This window comes from Pezoporus wallicus, unplaced genomic scaffold, assembly GCF_028554395.1.
Source record: "Pezoporus wallicus isolate ANWC-B61680 ecotype Strahan unplaced genomic scaffold, APGP_CSIRO_Pwel_v1 contig_8806, whole genome shotgun sequence".
Taxonomy (NCBI): domain Eukaryota; kingdom Metazoa; phylum Chordata; class Aves; order Psittaciformes; family Psittacidae; genus Pezoporus; species Pezoporus wallicus.
Genome location: NW_026641419.1, coordinates 702,156 through 719,670, shown reverse-complemented (window position 1 = coordinate 719,670; position 17,515 = coordinate 702,156). Strand labels below are relative to the sequence as shown.

The window sequence follows — 17,515 nt, the reverse complement described above, 5'->3', positions numbered from 1 at the left end:
CACGCCGTGCTGCGCGCCCTGCTCTGCCTGCAGCGCGCGCTGCTCGCCTGCCTGCGCGGCCGCGCCGCCGCCGGACCCCGCGCGTGGCTGTGGCGCCGCGCGGCCTCCGCCGCGGCCTCCTGCGCGCTCCTCGCACCCGCCGGGGCCTTCGCCTTCCGCAAAGCCGGCGCGGCGCGGCGGCGGCCTCGAGGCGCGGCTCAGGGCCGGCAGCGGTGGCGCTCGGACGGGCGCGCCCTGCAGAAGCTACCGGTGCACATGGGGCTGGTGGTGACCGAGGAGGAGCCGAGCTACGCGGACATGGCCAGCCTGGTGGTGTGGTGCATGGCGGTGGGCATCTCCTATGTCAGCGTCTACGACCATAATGGTGAGCAGCGCTGGTGGTAGCGGGATGTCGTTCGGCGTGGTGCCCCGAGGTCCGGCGCGGGCGGTCCCCTCCCGGCAGGGACTCGTTACAGCACCGGTGTGAGGCCAGGGGCCAGCCCTGCCCCAGGGTCTTTCCGAGCCGGGTGCCAGCCTCGCTGTGGCAGCTCCCTGTGCGTCCCCTGAAGTTGCCTGACCTCTGAACAGTCTCTAGCCATAGTAAGCTAGGAGAATGTCTCTAGCGCCTTCCTGGCCCGACTCCTGGGCAGGGGGCAGGTCTTGGAGCCGGTCTAGGGTCTTATTCCCAGCCCTGGGCTGACAGGAACTGCTGGTATCTGAGAGTCGTGACATTGTACAGGCTGTTAGTAAGAACTTTAGGCTACGTACTTTTGGGAGCTGAGTTTATGGACTATGTCTGAACTGCCAGAAATGGTTGAATGACATTAGCCGTTTATTTTCGTGTACTCTTCCTCATGTGAACAAACAGGTAGCTAAACATAAGCACGTGTGTTCTGCATGCTGTCAATTTTGTAAAATTGAATTACATTGTCTGCATTTGGTATAATGACTGGTGCTATTTAATGTTTGAGTTTCTGAGCTGGTGCCTGTGAAAACTTTTTTTTTTTTTTTCATGTCTGCTGTGTGATTTTTATTCATTACTGGATCTCAGTTGTAAGACTGTTGAACTCACTCTTGCAGATACATTGATTCCACATCACTGAATATCTCAACTATAAGGTCAGGGTTTAGATTTAACATTCTGTGGAATAATCATGGTACAAATCTATCTTCCTAATTCCTGTGCTTTCCTGTTGAGGTGATGAGATCAACCATATTCAAGGTAGTCTTGGGTGAAACTTTCTACCCAGCTGTTGAGAGATGATCTGCGAGAGTACTCAAGCTGCCAAATCGGAAGTACGAATAATACATAAGATGGACTGTGTCCTGTTTCTGTCCTCTCGGAGGAGACAGCTTCAAGCTGAAGATCCCATGCTCTTGTTGTCAGTGGTGAGACTGCAGGAGACCAGTGTTTAGCTGTTTTGAGCTGCTTCTTATGGCTGTCTAGACATGACATGCACATTAGGTTAACTGCAAATTTATGCCAGGCTAGAGGTACAGTCTGCAATACTGTTCTAGTGCTCTTTCAGGAAAAACTCCACAGTGCATCCTATGTACGTAGGTGGAATCTGTTGTCATTAACTGTGCAAATGCATCTGAGATATGCAAGCCTTTCCTGGAGCTTAGGCATTAGTGATTTTATTTATTGTTTAAACCACTGCCTCTGCTAGTTCTGTTTCATATTTGTTCTTCATGTGAGATACAAGACTCAATTGGCTTGACTTTCACTAAATTCTCCAAGATCTTTTTTAAGAATCTAGGCTTAATACTAGTCCTTTAGCAGCTTAAACTGGCCATCTGTGCAGGGCTGTTGTGGTTCTTGGTTATGTTGTGTTTCAGTGAGAGAATACTTCCTCATTTGGAAGTCAAGGAATGTTATGCTAATATTTTATACCATCTCAGTGACACAGAAAACAGAGCCTTCTGAAAATCCATTCATGTGTTGATATTTTTTGCTCTCAACTTGGAAAGCATTAAGCCGGGTTAAGTGCTGCAGAGCAAAATTTAGTACCAAACAAGAGTGAGAGTTATCCTCATAGCCTGAAGAGAGAGATTTTTACCACACAGTTTCTGTCCAGCCTCAAATAAGCTCCCCGCAGCATTGCCTAATATGTTACGTATGCATGCTTAGTTCCTTTTTAGATCTCTGCATTTTGCTGCAGAAATCCTGAGCCATGCTTCTTGGTTGTCTTGGTTTTCAGCTTGTTTGCTGTGCAACCATTCAACGCAGAAGAGGGAGAAGGTACCAGTCAATGCTTAGGCAGCCACTGTCGCTGAGATCCTGTCTGGCATGGGGGAGCAGCTGCTGTAGTAGTGTCAGACATCGTTGTGTGTCTGCTTCTTCAGCGCGTGTTGAGGTCCTATCAGATCTAAGGCTGGCTGTTACAAGACTGTAAATATGATAACCAGAAATTACAAGGTTATGTCCTCTGAAGAGCAGTGGAACTGAAATAATGTTGCAGAACAATTGTCTTTGTTAGCAGTTTGGAAAGAAATATCTTGGAGATTATTTGCTGCTGTTCCTGTGTATTGTTACATTCATGCTAAATTTGCATGCTAAGAAGTTAACACCTTTGAAATCTGAAAATACAGCTGTGATCTTATGGCGTTAGTGTCAAAACATAATGCTTTTCAGTAGTGCATTCTTCTGTTAGTCCTTTGATACCAGAATAGGCTGGTTTAATTGCCAACTTGAATTCCAGTTTGTTGGAATGTAGTTGAAAAAGGCAAGGCAGTGCAGAGCAACTGAAGTGTTTTAAATCAGTGGCTTTTGTCAGACTTTCAGAGTTGATGAGAGTAGCCTGTCATTATGCATGCATGTTCTTCACAGGTGTTCAGTGAGTTATCTGGGAGAGTAGCCACAACTGCTTTTTTGTGCACTATGTTGTCATCTGAGCCTTTTAAATGGGTTTCGGAGGGTGAGCAAGTAGTCATTCATATTGCTTAAGTATATGCTTACTTCTGGTAATAGCAGGTATGTCACCTTTCTTTTGGTGCTAAGCTCTTTATGGTGTCTGGATTGACCATACAACACTTTCAGATAGAGCTGTCATTGAGTAGGATGTTGCAGTTGTTGTGAAATCCTGTTCTGAATAATAGTGATGTCTGGAACCTGCACTGGTTAGTGAGGGTGAATAAAGTCAGGTATAGCTTGCTCTTATCAGTAACAGAGGGTGAACCTTAATTATGTTGTGCACTTATTTTCATCTTCTCAGGTGGTGAGACTTACTTTTGCTCTGTTGAGCTGCTTCAGTAAGGTTCTGTGTTCTTACCATTTTACCAGCTATTGACTTGCCAAAGATACCTTGTGCCTGCTGGTGCTGGCTGTGGTAAAGAAGGAAGCAGTGTTCTGAATTGTTAGGTACACTTTAATTTGTTTTTTTTTTTTCATTGCTTACTTGTAGTACTGAGATTCTCCTCATTGCAACAGGAAACTTTGATTATAACAGTGGTCTTCCATGGTTGTGTTTTCTGAGGTGAATACTATTTTCTTGCAGAAGACTTGAATTAAAAATGTGTCCTTAATTGCCCTTTCTGTAGGAAGGGATGGAAGCATGAAGTTCTTTAAAGAAGCGTCAGATAGGCAGTGTATTTGTTTATAGTAGTTAATCTGTATATTTTATATTGGTCATTAAAAAAATGACTAAGAAGAAGGTTTCTTCTGTATTCTTCAGGGTCAAAATAAATAGCTGCATCCCCACTGACACTAGTATGTTAACAGCAGCTGCACCAGTAACCATAAGGGCAACTTGTGAGGAGTTATGCTAATTCTCATGGGCAGTTACAGACCCCAGTATGTTACAACTGTGTTGAAACATGATCAAGTATTTGGCTGTCTTATCTGAATTCATGATGCTCATTACACCAGAAGACTCAAGTAAAAAGGTCTTTGAAGAATGCAAGAGGACAGTTGGTAACTGTCTTGTATTGTAATGAATATATGGTGATATGAGTTGTAATGCTTAGACCTGAGATTTCCCCATCCTGCCCCAGCAGGTTTGGAAGCCTAAGGTGTCATGCTTCTACTGCTTATGATGTGTAGGGGCCATTTTCATTCTCCCAGTTCTCGTTGATAAGCAGCAGAACAAACACATAATAAACTTAATGATACAGTATGCACCATTAGGGTTAGTAAATCCAGATTGACTAAAAGATTAGGGTTTTGATCAAGGATTTATTTCTGTGGACTTCTGTATTGCCAGTACTGTTACTTGGTAGAAGTCCAGCCATGCTGGTTAAGACATTATCTCTGAGGAAATAATGCAGCCTTCTGTCAGTCAGAAGGCAGTGATTATGCAATTCTATAGTTGCATATAAAGTATCTCCTGGGGAGCAGCAACCTTTGCCCAGCATTACATATTTCAACTTGCTTCTGTTACTTTGTCACCCGAGAGCCTGCTTGAGTGTTACTTTTGTCCATCAATGAAGCTTTCCTGAAATAGTTTGTGACAAGTCTAGGGTGCTTTTGGAGAGCTTCTTGAATCTTGGCTTTTGAATACTTTGGGTTCCTGAATAGATGCTGTGGGTTGAAGGTTACTTAAAGCCCATAGTACAACTGGTTTACAAGTTCAGCTTTCTTTGTCCTGGGTTTGGTTTTCCAGAGCACTGCTTTACTCCTGACCAATTTTATCTTGGAAAAAACTTTGAAAGGATAGGGTACTATAGTAAGCAAAATAAATCATTTCATTGCCCCCAGTTGTACGCTTTTAGTCTTTTCCAAATTAGTTGGTAGTTTAGCCAGTCTGATCAATCCATAAAGCTTTCGGGGTGTGCAGTGTTTTCACTAGGGAGATAACATATATTGTGGTTTTGTGTCACACACATTTGTGAGTATCACGTAGCATCTGCTGTGGGCGGAAACCTCATGTACAACACCTGCATTTTAGTGTTGAGTTGAGAGGAGTCCTCAGACCACATTTATTAAAAGGGCTAATGCTAACCTGCTGAAGGTAACCTCCTTATGCATATGAGTAATGTGGAAGTAGTATCTCTTCTTTCAGTTGTTTCTGAGCAATTGTTCTCCTGGTACAGAATGTCCTTCCAAGAAGAAATGTGGGAGGAACAGGTCACCTATGAGATTATAAATTCTATCTTGAATTCTTCTTATTTGGTTAGTGCTAACTTAAGTGGCTTTAAGTGGTGAAACCTAAGTGACTTCGTCCACTTTCAAACTTGGTTTATGTTTTTTCTAGGCTCTTGGAATAGATAATCCTAGTACATTTTTCTAGCTCTCTGTATCCTGTGAGGTCCGGTGTAATGTTGTTCAACGTCTTTGGTGACATGGACAGTGGGATTGAGTGCACCCTCAGCAAGTTTGCCAATGACACCAAGCTGTGTGGTTTGGTTGACACGCTGGAGGGAAGGAATGCCATCCAGAGGGACCTCGACGCACTTGTGAGGTGGGCTGATGCTGACATTACGAAGTTTAACCATGCCACATGCAAGGTCCTACACCTGGGTCGGAGCAACCCCAGGCACAGCTACAGGTTGGGCAGAGGAGAGATTCAGAGCAGCCCTGCGGAGAAGGACTTGGGGGTGTTGGTTGATGAGAAACTGAACATGAGCCAGCTTCAGTGTGTGCTCGCAGCCCAGAAAGCCAACCGTATCCTGGGCTGCATCAAAAGGAGCATGACCAGCAGGTTGAAGGAGGTGATCCTGCCCCTCTACTTTGCTCTTGTGAGACCTCACTTGTAGTATTGTGCGCAGTTCTGGTGTCCTCAACATAAAAAGGACAGGGAATTGTTGGAACAAGTCCAGAGGAGGGCCACGAGGATGATCAGGGGGCTGGAGCACCTCCCGTATGAAGATAGGCTGAGGAAGATGGGGCTGTTCAGCTTGGAGAAGAGAAGACTGCGTGGAGACCTCATAGCAGCCTTCCAGTATCTGTAGGTGGCCTACAAGGATGCTGGGGATGGACTCTTCATTAGGGACTGTAGTGATAGAACAAGGGGTAATGGGTTAAAACTTAAACTTAAAAAGGGGAAGTTTAGATTGGATATAAGGAGGAAGTTCTTTACTGTGAGGGTGTGAGGCACTTGAATGGGTTTCCCAGGGAGGTTGTGAATGCTCCATCCCTGGCGGTGTTCAAGGGCAGGTTGGACAGAGCTTTGAGTGATATGGTTTAGTGTGAGATGTCCCTGCCCATGGCAGGGAGGTTGGAATTAGATGATCTTAAGGTCCTTTCCAACCCTAACTAATCTATGATTCTAATGATTCAACCCCCACTTTCCTTGTAATATCAACTAGCATGATCCAACAGGATGTGTTAAAACAGTTTCTTGCTGTACATTATTTCACTTGGTTTACAGTTTGATGTTTCTCAAACTGTTAATGCTTGGCTTTAAACAGACTTGTTGCCTTATGACTCTTCCCTTGTTGACACTGGGAGGGAGTTGAGAAAAAGGGAATAACTGAAATGCTATGGAGATGTGTTATTTCCTGAGCTTAACTTTGATTAAGTTGTTCCATTGTAAGGAAGAGCTGACTGTATTCTGCATATTTGCTAGGTTTTGCTGCTTTAAAAAGCAGAGCAAGCGAGAATGTTGAATGTTGAGATGCTCCCAAGGCATTAGCAGGTGGTGGCTGTGGCAGCCTGGCAGGCAAACAATTGGTTGACACCACCTGGTGTTTCTCTGTGCCAGTGTTCCCCTCACAGTGTGCAGTTCCTGGCAGTTTCGAGCCTTTCTTCTGCTGAACTTGCAGCCCCTTAATTACAGATTGCATTTGTCACCCTCTAGCCCTAAAGTGCTACAACACCACAGTTGACTGTGAAGGAGTATGGCTTGTAGCTGTTGTAAAACTGAGTAAAAGGCACGTGCCCTAGAGAAGATCCATGTAAATGGAGGGCTACTGTGGGAAGCTAAATCACTTGTGGTTTGCCTCAGTGTAATGGAGATTAATGATCAATAACAGGCTTGCAGTCTGTGTTGTAAAAACAAGAATTATCCCTGGAAACAGCTCACAAGTTCTCAGTGGTAAAAATTAAACCAGAAAAATACCAAAACCAAACACCCTGAAGTCCTATACTCTTGTTATAGGAATTATAGTGTTTAAATATGCAGAATTCTTAAAACTCTATTTGCTAGAATATACATATTTGCAACCCGCTTGTTGTGACTGAACAAAACTGCTTCTGCATTACAAAGCCAAAAATTGCTTCTAATGAGAAATAGTGTCAATTTCATGTTTTTGTTCTGTATTAGAAACACAGTACTAGGGCTGAAATTTTCCCCATTCAACAGCAAACAGCTGTTATATTGCTAAACTTCTAGACCTTCTGCCAAAAAAACTATCCATAATGTTAAAATCAGATTATGGACTTGCTTTCAACTTATGTGGAAGACTATGAACAAAATTGGAAGGTAGCGTTAAATAAAGATTTAAGTCTTGCTGCATGAGAACACCTGAATTCTGTTAGTGAATTGATCTCATCACACACTCTTCTTTACTTTATCATGTATAAATTAGCAAAAGCATCTTCCAGAAGTAACTTGGATATATTTTAAAAGTTTTAAAAAAATGCACCTTCTAGACAAATGGGGTTTTGAGATCCTGTAAGAGAAGGGAGTGTAAGTCTGAGACACAACTATGTAAAATCATTTTTAAAGTTAAATATTAATTTGGCCTGTGTACATTCCTTCCGGCAGGACTGTGTTTGCTATCACAAGCATTCATAAGAAAAGGACTCTTGTGCATTGAGCGAGGGGCAAAACACTGAAGGAGTAAAGTTCCCAAATGCTGTTTGTTTTAAATGAAAATCTCAGTTAGTTTGAATGTTTACAACTTTCTGATGTGCTTCAGGATCTCCTCTGCAGGAAAATTGTAGGTGTGTCAAGCTTGGCACATCAGTTGGAATTTCATTGAGGAGGTCTTTACAGGAAAGACATATTACAACTTTACAGTACAATTACAGTACTTTCCAGCTACTTTCCAGCTTGCGTTAAACTGTTGTTACAAGAGCAACGCAGGACCCTGGTTTTCAACAACTGAGGAGTTGAGTTGGATATATGAGTAGAAGGGAAATGCTCATGATATTCAGATAAATCTCAAGAACCCATCCAAAGTGTCTTCAATATCTGCTGTGTGCATTAAGAATCTTCACTTCAGAGCTGGACCAAGTCCTTTATCTGTTACCCTATTTTACTGAGCAGTAAGCACCTTAGTCTATTCTCTACCTGTTATCCTCAATGTCTTCATTTACTTGAGAGCTGGAGTGCAGATTCTTAGATCTGCTCTTCTGAACTTTGACAGGAATAGGCATCAATTTCTCATGAGAAAAAAAATGACATCATTAGGGTTGAGTGGGGAAGAAGAGAGCAGCTATCTTTTTTTCCATACTGGGAACCTCTCGTAGTTATGCCAACTCTCGTTCTGAATATTGAACATAGGTTGGTTTTTTTTTTTTTTCACATCTTGGAAGGTGGATGGAAGTCAAGTGACTCTTAGAGATGAGGCGCACGTAACCTTGTACGGATCTTGACTGAAGGTGGTGTGGGATTAGCAATTGCAGTAAATAGCTGTACTGCTGCTGACCTTAAGTGTAAGGAAAACAATCAGTGCTAACTGGAGCACTAAACAAACTTAACCAAGCAGAGTTGTATCAAGCAGTATTATTCAAAGCAGCATTCTCAATTTCCAGTATGTATGGATATACACTAGTAAGCAGGAACATAGCATAATGATTTAACTTCAGTTTAGACTTAGTATATTCTAACGCTCTTTTTGTATCAAGGTTGCTGCCTTACTGAGATTTACTGGTCTGTCAACATGTGAAATCAGTTATAAGCATCTCTAACACTTGTGTAATGAAGTATATTTTTTTGCAGAAAGTATCTAGGGTGGGAAGCACACCAGATGCTTTTCCACTTGTTAAAACCTCTAATGAAGCCTGTATAAAAACTCACCAGGCCTAAAAGGCTAGTGTGTAAATAAATGCATTGTGTCACTTCATGTTATAAACTAAATCCTAATGTGTTATGGTCTTAACCCAATACTTATACACTGTTTGATTGTTACTGATCTGGAAGCTGATCTGTTTGTTAGCATTTTCTCATCCCAGAATCAGGTTGAAGTGATGAGTCATAACCCTGATATAAAATGTATACAAGTTAGTGATTTTTATAAGGTTATTGTGTGGGCATTTTTAGACTGATCAACGGAAGTGCTTACCGTAGGATTTCTGAATGGAACTTAGGCTCTTGATAGCAAGCCTAGAATACAACATGATAAAAGCATTATCAGTTCCTAAGTAAATATGCCTAGCCATGCTTTTGCACTGGAAATATTTAAGCTGCTGAACTTAATTTTTCCTGTGTTTTTTTTGATTAGAAACAGTTTTACTCAAGGGCTAGAATTTATTTTAGAACAGGAAAACAAGTATGTTTGGTTAAGCAAATTTTCATAATTCCTGCACTCAAAATGTGCCTGCCATAAACATATGAGTATAAAAAGGCCTTGAAGACTGCATTAATTCCTTGGAATATACAGTTTATGAAATCCTTTTATTAGGAAATCCATGACATTTGCCATAGTGTAAGAGGGGATAGTTACTGTGGCCTGAAACACTGATTTAGTGGTGACGTGCTTTGTTAGCCTGCAGCCTTAGTGGTGTGGCAGTAAGTGGTAGCAGACCGAAGATGTAAATCTACAGGAGCACGGGTATTAAAGAAACTTGATGTTAATGTGACTTGGTCCTGTGGTGATAGGGTGTTGCTATCTCAAAGTATTGCAAGCATACTAAGGACAATGTACTATCCCTTATGCAATAGTAGCTTACTACTTAAATAAGGATAAAGAGGAACAAAAGCATGTGGGTTGTCTTTCCAAGGTCACTGGAAGTAGTCACGTGCAGTATCATTTGCTATGGATTCTTATCATACTTGTGAACTCCAGTTTGAAACCAGTACTGACTACCCTCATTCTTTTTCCTTCCTGCCTAGTGTCAGATTTATGTTGTAGCACTCCTATAAAGAGTTGGCTGACATGCAACTTTTTTTTTTTTGAGGTATTTTCAAGAGGAATAATTCAAGACTGATGGATGAAATCTTAAAACAGCAGCAAGAACTCTTAGGATTAGATTGCTCCAAATACACCGTGGAATTTGCAAATCAGGACAAAGTTGATCAAGGTAAGATGAGCTGCAAGGGGGAGATTGATATGACTTTAGCTTTATATAAAGCATAACTCTGCTTTTACTTAAAAAAATGCCTGTGTACAGTGACCTTTCCTTCAGTTTAGTAGGCTTCAGCTTCCTTGGTAAGTTTACCTCTTAGGTACCTTACTACATGATTTGAAGCACTGTCAGCTCTCGTATGTGAAGACTGTTACCTCACAATAGTGTAGACGATAAGATTGTTGCGTGATGTCCTCTGAAGTCAGATATAATTACACATTGAGTGAATTCTGGTACTGTTATCTGGTTCCTGGTGTCTCTGTAGTAATCTTATATCAATATTGTAATTCTTGCATCAATTTTGAAGTCTTGCTGAAAGATTCCTTGATCATGCTCAGGGAGGGCCTCAACTTAATCACTGTGTCACATGAATGTTCATGGTAGCTGTTCAAACACCTTCCTCTCTTAGGGTAGGGATTAGATCTTCTTTCCTTTCCCTGAAGTGCAAGTCTTTCCACACTACTTACCACCCCCAAAGTTTGTCTAGGCACCTTCCTCTCACTGCTTTGCCTGATGTCGTAAGAACAAATGCAAATTTCCCAGAAGACTACATTTCAAGACTGATATTAATTAAATGATCTTTCACAAGACTTCTCAAAATAGTTACCTTAAACTTGTGTTTTAGTAATACAGCAAACACACCTCATCCATCTCTTACAGAAATAGGTATCTGTGATTAGGTATATAATATGTGAAGTACACTGCAAATGGCTTTCACTCATATCCAATTAATGTCTAAAGCACACTCAATACAACCATATTTCTATTGCTTTTAAACTGTGTTTTGTACTTTCAGTTTTAAATTGCCAGTCTACATTGAAGGTACTGTCTCCAGAAGATGGAAAAGCAGACATAGTAAAAGCTGCTCAGAACTTTTGTCAGTTGGTAGCACAGCAGCAAAGAACATACACAGACCTGGATGTGAATGTGTTAGACAGCTTATTAAGTAGTAAGTATGACATGGTCTGGGGGAGGGAGGGGAAAGAGAATTTGATTCATAATGGATTTGGTTTCTAGTATATTTATTGCTTAGAATCTGTGTGTCATGATGCTTAGTCTGATTATTGCTTTGAGGCTTCTGCTGTTTCTTACTGGTTTACTCCCTTCTTGAGCTTTTCTTTTACACGTAAAATTGAAACATTAAGCTAAATTGTAGTCTCAGATTTTCAGAGTTGATAGCCTCTATGGGATGTTCTGTGATGAGCTTTCTGGGAAAAAAAAAAATACTGCTGGGGTCACCTGAAACTAGACAGTTAACTCATTTTAACTTCTTGCAAGTTAGCATGCTGCAGTCCTGGGTATGGGCAGAGTCTTTCTCAGATCTACTTACAGCAATTAAAGCTGTTGCCGCCTAACTATCACCCTGAGTGCAGATGACAGAGCACTTGCTCATCTTCTGTTGCTGTATAACCCACAGTAGTTTAATTATCTTCATCACTAATTCATGCAGATTAGTGATTCTGTACTGAAGCAAATGGCTAGGTGCAGTAGCTATGAAAGGGGCAGGGCTGCCTGATATCGCTTGCATCTGGGAGAAATAGTGTAGAACAAGCCTCTGTTACTCCAGTGGTGCTGTAGAGCTGTAATACTTGCTCAGCTTTCTTAGGTCGTCCATGCATGTTAATTGCAGCTGTAATTAGCTGGGGCAGGGTTCAGGTTTCAAACTGCACACTTCAGCTTGGATGTATGCAGGCACGTTACTGTAGCATGGCTCTCAATAATTGGATTTTTGAGAGTGTTATGTTGTTGTTTGGTTTTGGGGTTGTTTGGTTTGGTTTGGTTTTTGTTATCCCCAAGTAGGTGGTCAGTTGAATTGCTTGGCAGACTCGCCACTGTGGCAGTTTAGACACTTTAACACTTTAATCTTAATTTAAAACTGAATTGTGTGCCAGTTGTTAGCATACTGCATGATAGGCTCTCACTGTAATGGAGTTATTAAACATATTTAACAAAGCACGTGAAGAAGTGACTTAGACATCTATCCTGTTATATCCCAAAGGCAGTTTAACAAGAAATGACTAACTGCTGCTTTAAAACAGGTCACTGTTTTTGTAAAGAACTGGTGACAGTTGATACATGTGCATTTTGGTCAGTGGTGTTTAACTGGAGCTTCTCAAACACTTGTTCATGATCTTCTGTCTGTGCATGTAAGTGCCCAGATATAATGAAAGTATTGGGTGCAGTCTTAAATTGAGCAGATCTATTGTTGTGTGGGACACTTTGAAAACAGGCTGCTTAATCTGTGTGACTAATAACTAAGGGTAGTATCTGTAACTAGTACTGCTTATTAATTTGCTTGGTTTGAATTTTTAGGACAGTTGGGAGTAAAGAACAATCCTTTATAATGACTTAAACATCTGTGAGTTACTGATCTAAATTGAGAGCAAGTTCTTGAAAAGCAGTACTTGATAGATATTTTTAGGGTTTGTGTTTATAGTGACTTTATAGTTTCTGCGTTTTCACATACTGTCTCTACTTGCCATCTGCCTTCCCAATAAAGAACACGACTATCAATTACGGCTGTTCAGGTTGCCCTATAAAATTTATGTGGAGAAGGGTAGTGCTATCAGCTCTACAAATTCCTTTGTGTTGCCCTTGCAGAATTCCTGATCTAGAAGGGATTTTGCCAGATTCTTGTCCCTTGAGCGTCCAAGTCTTTTGGCCTTTTTTTTGGAGTCTGCTCCTAAATCCTTGTATCTTGTGTGGGCTAAACTTGAGCACTGTAACTCCAGCAATTCTGAGGGAGAGAGCTTCCACATGTGAAGTATGTGTAGTGGTAATTATGATTATGTAGAGAAATGGATGCAGAGTGGAAAGCACAGTACTGTGTTTTGAATAGGCTGTTTTAACAGTAATAATACTACAGTGTACATTTTCATTTTCCTTCAGATAGGAACCAGAAGGAAATGTTAGCATTAACTGGGCTCTCTGAAGGTCTTTTCCTGTTTGAAAAGCCATTGCAGTGTTGAAGATCCTGTCGCTGAACTGGCCAGCTGAGGAGTACTCAGCTACTGAATCAGCTGATGAGTAAAGCTGTCCACTGCCTCCAGAGCCCCCACTTCTAAGTATCCACTACTTCCCTGCAAAGCTCTTTCATACTAACATGCTAGCTTCTGAACACATAAGTAGCTTTTGCTTTAGAGGTTTGGTTTGTTTTTTGTTCTTTTTTTTAACTTTGAGACAAGATTTGGACTGTGGCACAAGGCACATGTATCTAAGTACTTCATACTTCCTTAGAAATGCAAGTGCTTGTGAAAATAACTTTACCTCTGGTAAAAGGATTACTATTGTGATGATTCAGTGGGGAGGAGGATGTGAACTTCTTGCAAATCCTGGATAGAATGAAATCTAATAGGGCTTTGGTTTCCTCTTCCGTTATTCCCGAAGTTTCTCCACGACTAAATTTAAACTTGTAAAAGGCTCTTGACTGGCTTGCATTTGTTTTTTGGTGTGATATTTTTTGTTGTTGGTTTGAGTTTTGGGGTTTTTTTTGTTTGGGTTTTTTGTTGTTTTTTTTTTTTTAAGCAAATGAGAAATAATTGAGAAATAATATCTGAAGCTCAGAGCAAATAGTATTAAATTCTATCTGCTAAAGGTAGGCATTATGCTGTGCAAGTACTCTTGCAATTCACTTGTAGATTTAGTGAATAATGGAAGGGGTGACAAGAAGTAGTAACATGCAATCATTATGACTACATGCAACATTGTAGCAAAGTAGGGTTACAGCTGCTGAAATGCTTTTCAGATGAGCTAGGTAGGCGCACAAAAACCAGCTTTTACTTTCCTGGGTCCCCTGGGGATACTATACTGGATTTCAAATGTCTCCCTAATCAACTAGGGCTAGAATTATCAGGGGAAGTTGGACATGACTGTTCTTTCTAAGCTTGTTGCCTGGCTGTCAGTTTTGGCCTTGAATGGCTCAGGCATGGCAGAAGCATGTGAAAAGAGAGACAGTATCACTGGGCCACTGATGGCCTTCAACCTTGAGTGGTCAGTAAGGTGCTCTCAGTAGTGGAATGACAGTGTCTGGGGTTTTGAGGTATGGGTAGTAGGAGTGTGGGCATCTAGGGAAGTCCTTCAGTGTTATCTAGCCCTGAGATGGGTAATGCTGCCTACTTAGTAACTGAGGGGGAAGAGGGAAACCATTGCCCTGTTTTTCCTCACTCATGTAACAAGACAGATGTTACCTGCAACAGTTTGTCTGAAATTTCATAGTGAAAGTTGTTTTTAAGATTGCCTGTCTAGCTTCTCACTGAGAAAGAGACAGCTCATCTGACAGGGTATTTTTTTGTACAACTTGTTTTCTTGATTGTCTGTGAAACCAAGCTTTTCTTCAGTGGAACCTCCATAAGGTTTTTTTGTGCTAATGGTCCTTCTACTCTGCTGCAATTACACATAGTTGAGTTAGGATTGTAATGGTTACAGGTCAGGGTACAGCATGTTCTACAATACTAAAATCAAGTTTGCCAAGACAAAACTAGAACAAGTCAGTTTAAACAGCAATGTTAAGGTTTGCTGTTACTCAAAACAATGTAACTGATCCTATCACTTCCCTTACCAAGTTTTTTAAAAGCACCTGACATAAAAACAGCAGTCCAGCTGGGCGTGCAGTGGCTGTCTAAGCTTTTGTTCAGTTGGTGCAAGACCAGTCTGTCCTCTTGGGCGTTTAACTGTTAACATGTCCTCAGGAGCTTCACTTGATTTAAATAAATAAATAAATAAATGCATTTAATGAAAAAGCAGATGCCTTAAGGTTTAGAATTAAAACAAGTCTTGTGGTTAATTAAGAAACCCAACTAATTTAACTTGATCTTACAGGTGCAAATGGATTTCCTGATCCTGATTTGGTCTTGAAGTTTGGTCCTGTGGACAGTACATTAGGATTTCTTCCGTGGCACATCAGACTGACAGAGATTATGTGAGTTACCTATAAATACTGCAAAAGAGGTGGGATTAATAATCTAACTAAACAAGTCTTTATGTGACTTACCTCATGGAAATAGCCACGAGGGGAGATAAGTCTAAACAAAGGTGCCTGGAGGTTGATCTGAGGGTGTTTAAAAATTGTTTAATTAAATCTGTCAAACTTTCATTGTTGTTCCTTCATCCATGATGAGGCAACAGCAGGCTTTATTTACTGTTCAGGTTTAAGGAACAACTTCTACCATTGTCTAGTCTTCGCAGTCCAGTCCTAGCTCTGTTGGTGTTCCTTATGTGGATTTTGAGTCACTTACAGTTTTCTAACAGGAACACGGGATATAAGGGAAATGGAATAATGTAAGATGACTGTGCCTCTGGGTTACTTTCCAATTTTAGCAATAAATGAACTGACTAGTGTTGCTGTATTTATTAAATCTGAGAACATTTATATGGCACTCAAACATCTGGGCAGATGTGTGCTTCTCCAGCTTTCTTAATAGCTTGAAGTGTCCTATGTGCTCTAATGGGTAAGCTTTGATTTAGAGCATGACGAGATACTAAAAGCTGGTTTAGTTACTCAAGTTGAGTGACAGCAACAGTGTTGAGAACAGCTTCAAAAGTTTACTTGGACAGTAGTTTGGTTTAGTTAGTGATATACCTGGCTGGCCATGGAATCATGTGGGGTAATAAAAGCTTATTTTAACTTGCCTTCTCAGTTCTTTGCCTTCCCACCTGAACATCAGCTATGAAGACTTTTTCTCTGCCCTCCGTCACTATGCAGCCTGTGAGCAGCGCTGGGGGAAGTGACTTCTGGCTGAGCACATGGAGTCATGCTTCCTGTGGGAAGGAATTGATGTCTGTTTACAAGCACCTGTGACCCATAAGTCTGGTTCATAGTCCTTTCTTAATTTATCAACAAATTCAATAAAGTGTCTTACCTTTCTAGAGAGTCTGTGTGAATGCGTGAGAATCTATGGGGAGGGGGAAATTCAGATTTCCCTAACGAAAAATACACTTCTTGCAAGGAAAGCTGTTCAGAGCTGAGTTACTCTCACTTTCATGACCAAAAGAATATATAAAAATTCAATCTGGTGAAATCTACAGGACAGTATAAAGAGAAGTTCCGTGCCCTGGAGGTCCTTAAATCCAAGGAAAAACTCTCATGTCAGCTTGTTTCTTTTTAAAGTAGGTGTCAAGTTCTAGAAATACTGAGAAGGCTTCATAAAAAAGGAATGGAAGCTTCTATGGTAAGTGGATTAGGTGATCCGTGTGGCACACTCCATCCTCATTTTGTTGCTGGTGGTTTGTTGTTGTTTTTTTTTCTTTAAGAGGTAAAATCAAAGTATTCCTACAGTCCTGAGTGAAACTTCTCATAGCATCAGGTCAGTTTTCCATAGGGAATAAGCACAAACAGTACTATGTACTGTTTGTATACCTATTTTCCCCATAAAATTCTCACCTAAGGTGACAAGCTGGCTCTGGCATCACTTGAAAATGCCAGAAAAAAACTGAAAATGGACCAGGTCCACTTCCATGGCTGATGCAACTTGCATGTTGTGCTCATATACCTGACAGGGGAGTCTGCTTAAGCCTTTTACTGGGTTTGTTCTCAACTGCACATTAGAAGTTTGAATCAGAATCTGCAGCAGACAAGATGAAGGTTCTCTACAGTATCTCTGAACTGAGATAACTAAATAGATTCATTAACTAAGAGGTCTTCATTGTGGAATGCCCTGTGTGAGTTACATTCCTATTGTTGGACGTAATTTGAAAGTCTTTATAGCAGTATTTGGACAAAGCAATATCTTGAGAGCTGTGTTGCTGAAGACAAACATTAATATTGCAGCCTTCTGCCCTGCAGGCTGTAGAACTATTGGACACTTCATTCTGGAAGTGTTTACTTTGTTTTTTCCACCTCTTCAAAATAAGTCTGGCTTTACCTCCTTAAGGATAGGCATGTCATTAGAAGGGAAAACTACTGCTTTTAAGAGGGAAGTGCCAGATTTTAAATGAATGCCTGCTTCATTGTGAAACAGTGTATTTTAACTGTTGTAGCTTGATGTAATGTTAAAAGCAGATTGCCTAAACTCTTAGCTGCAGTGTTTTGTCATACTAAAGTCAGATTGCAGTGACAGGAGAGGAGGACTACAATCTACTTTATCTTGTAAAAGAGAAAGGGATATTTAATCAATTAACTAATGGTTTTGACATCAGCTAACATTCCATATGAGCTGGAGCGCTCAGAGTACAGTTGGCTGCCTTTTGTGGTCTGGTCTCTGATGTTTTCCAGTTACCATATTGCAGAGAAGATGAACAATTGTGAAATGTTTCCTGGTTCTGTCATTGCTATAAGAAATTTTTCTCACTGAATCTTAACATTTTTGTGGGGAGTTGATAATCTGTTGGAATCTTGAGTATTAAGTATAAAATTTCACTTTATTTGCA

General features: G+C 40.9%; 1 protein-coding gene across 1 annotated transcript; it reads left to right on the top strand.

Annotated features, from left to right (window-relative positions):
* Positions 1-3: 3 nt before the first annotated feature.
* On the top strand, positions 4-16,019 carry NUS1 (NUS1 dehydrodolichyl diphosphate synthase subunit; the record flags this gene model as incomplete). The annotated part of the gene is made up of 5 exons (XM_057423595.1): positions 4-364; positions 9,983-10,105; positions 10,947-11,099; positions 14,969-15,068; positions 15,787-16,019. Coding segments are annotated over 5 exons (828 nt in total), but the record flags the coding sequence as incomplete, so codon positions are not given.
* Positions 16,020-17,515: the final 1,496 nt, after the last annotated feature.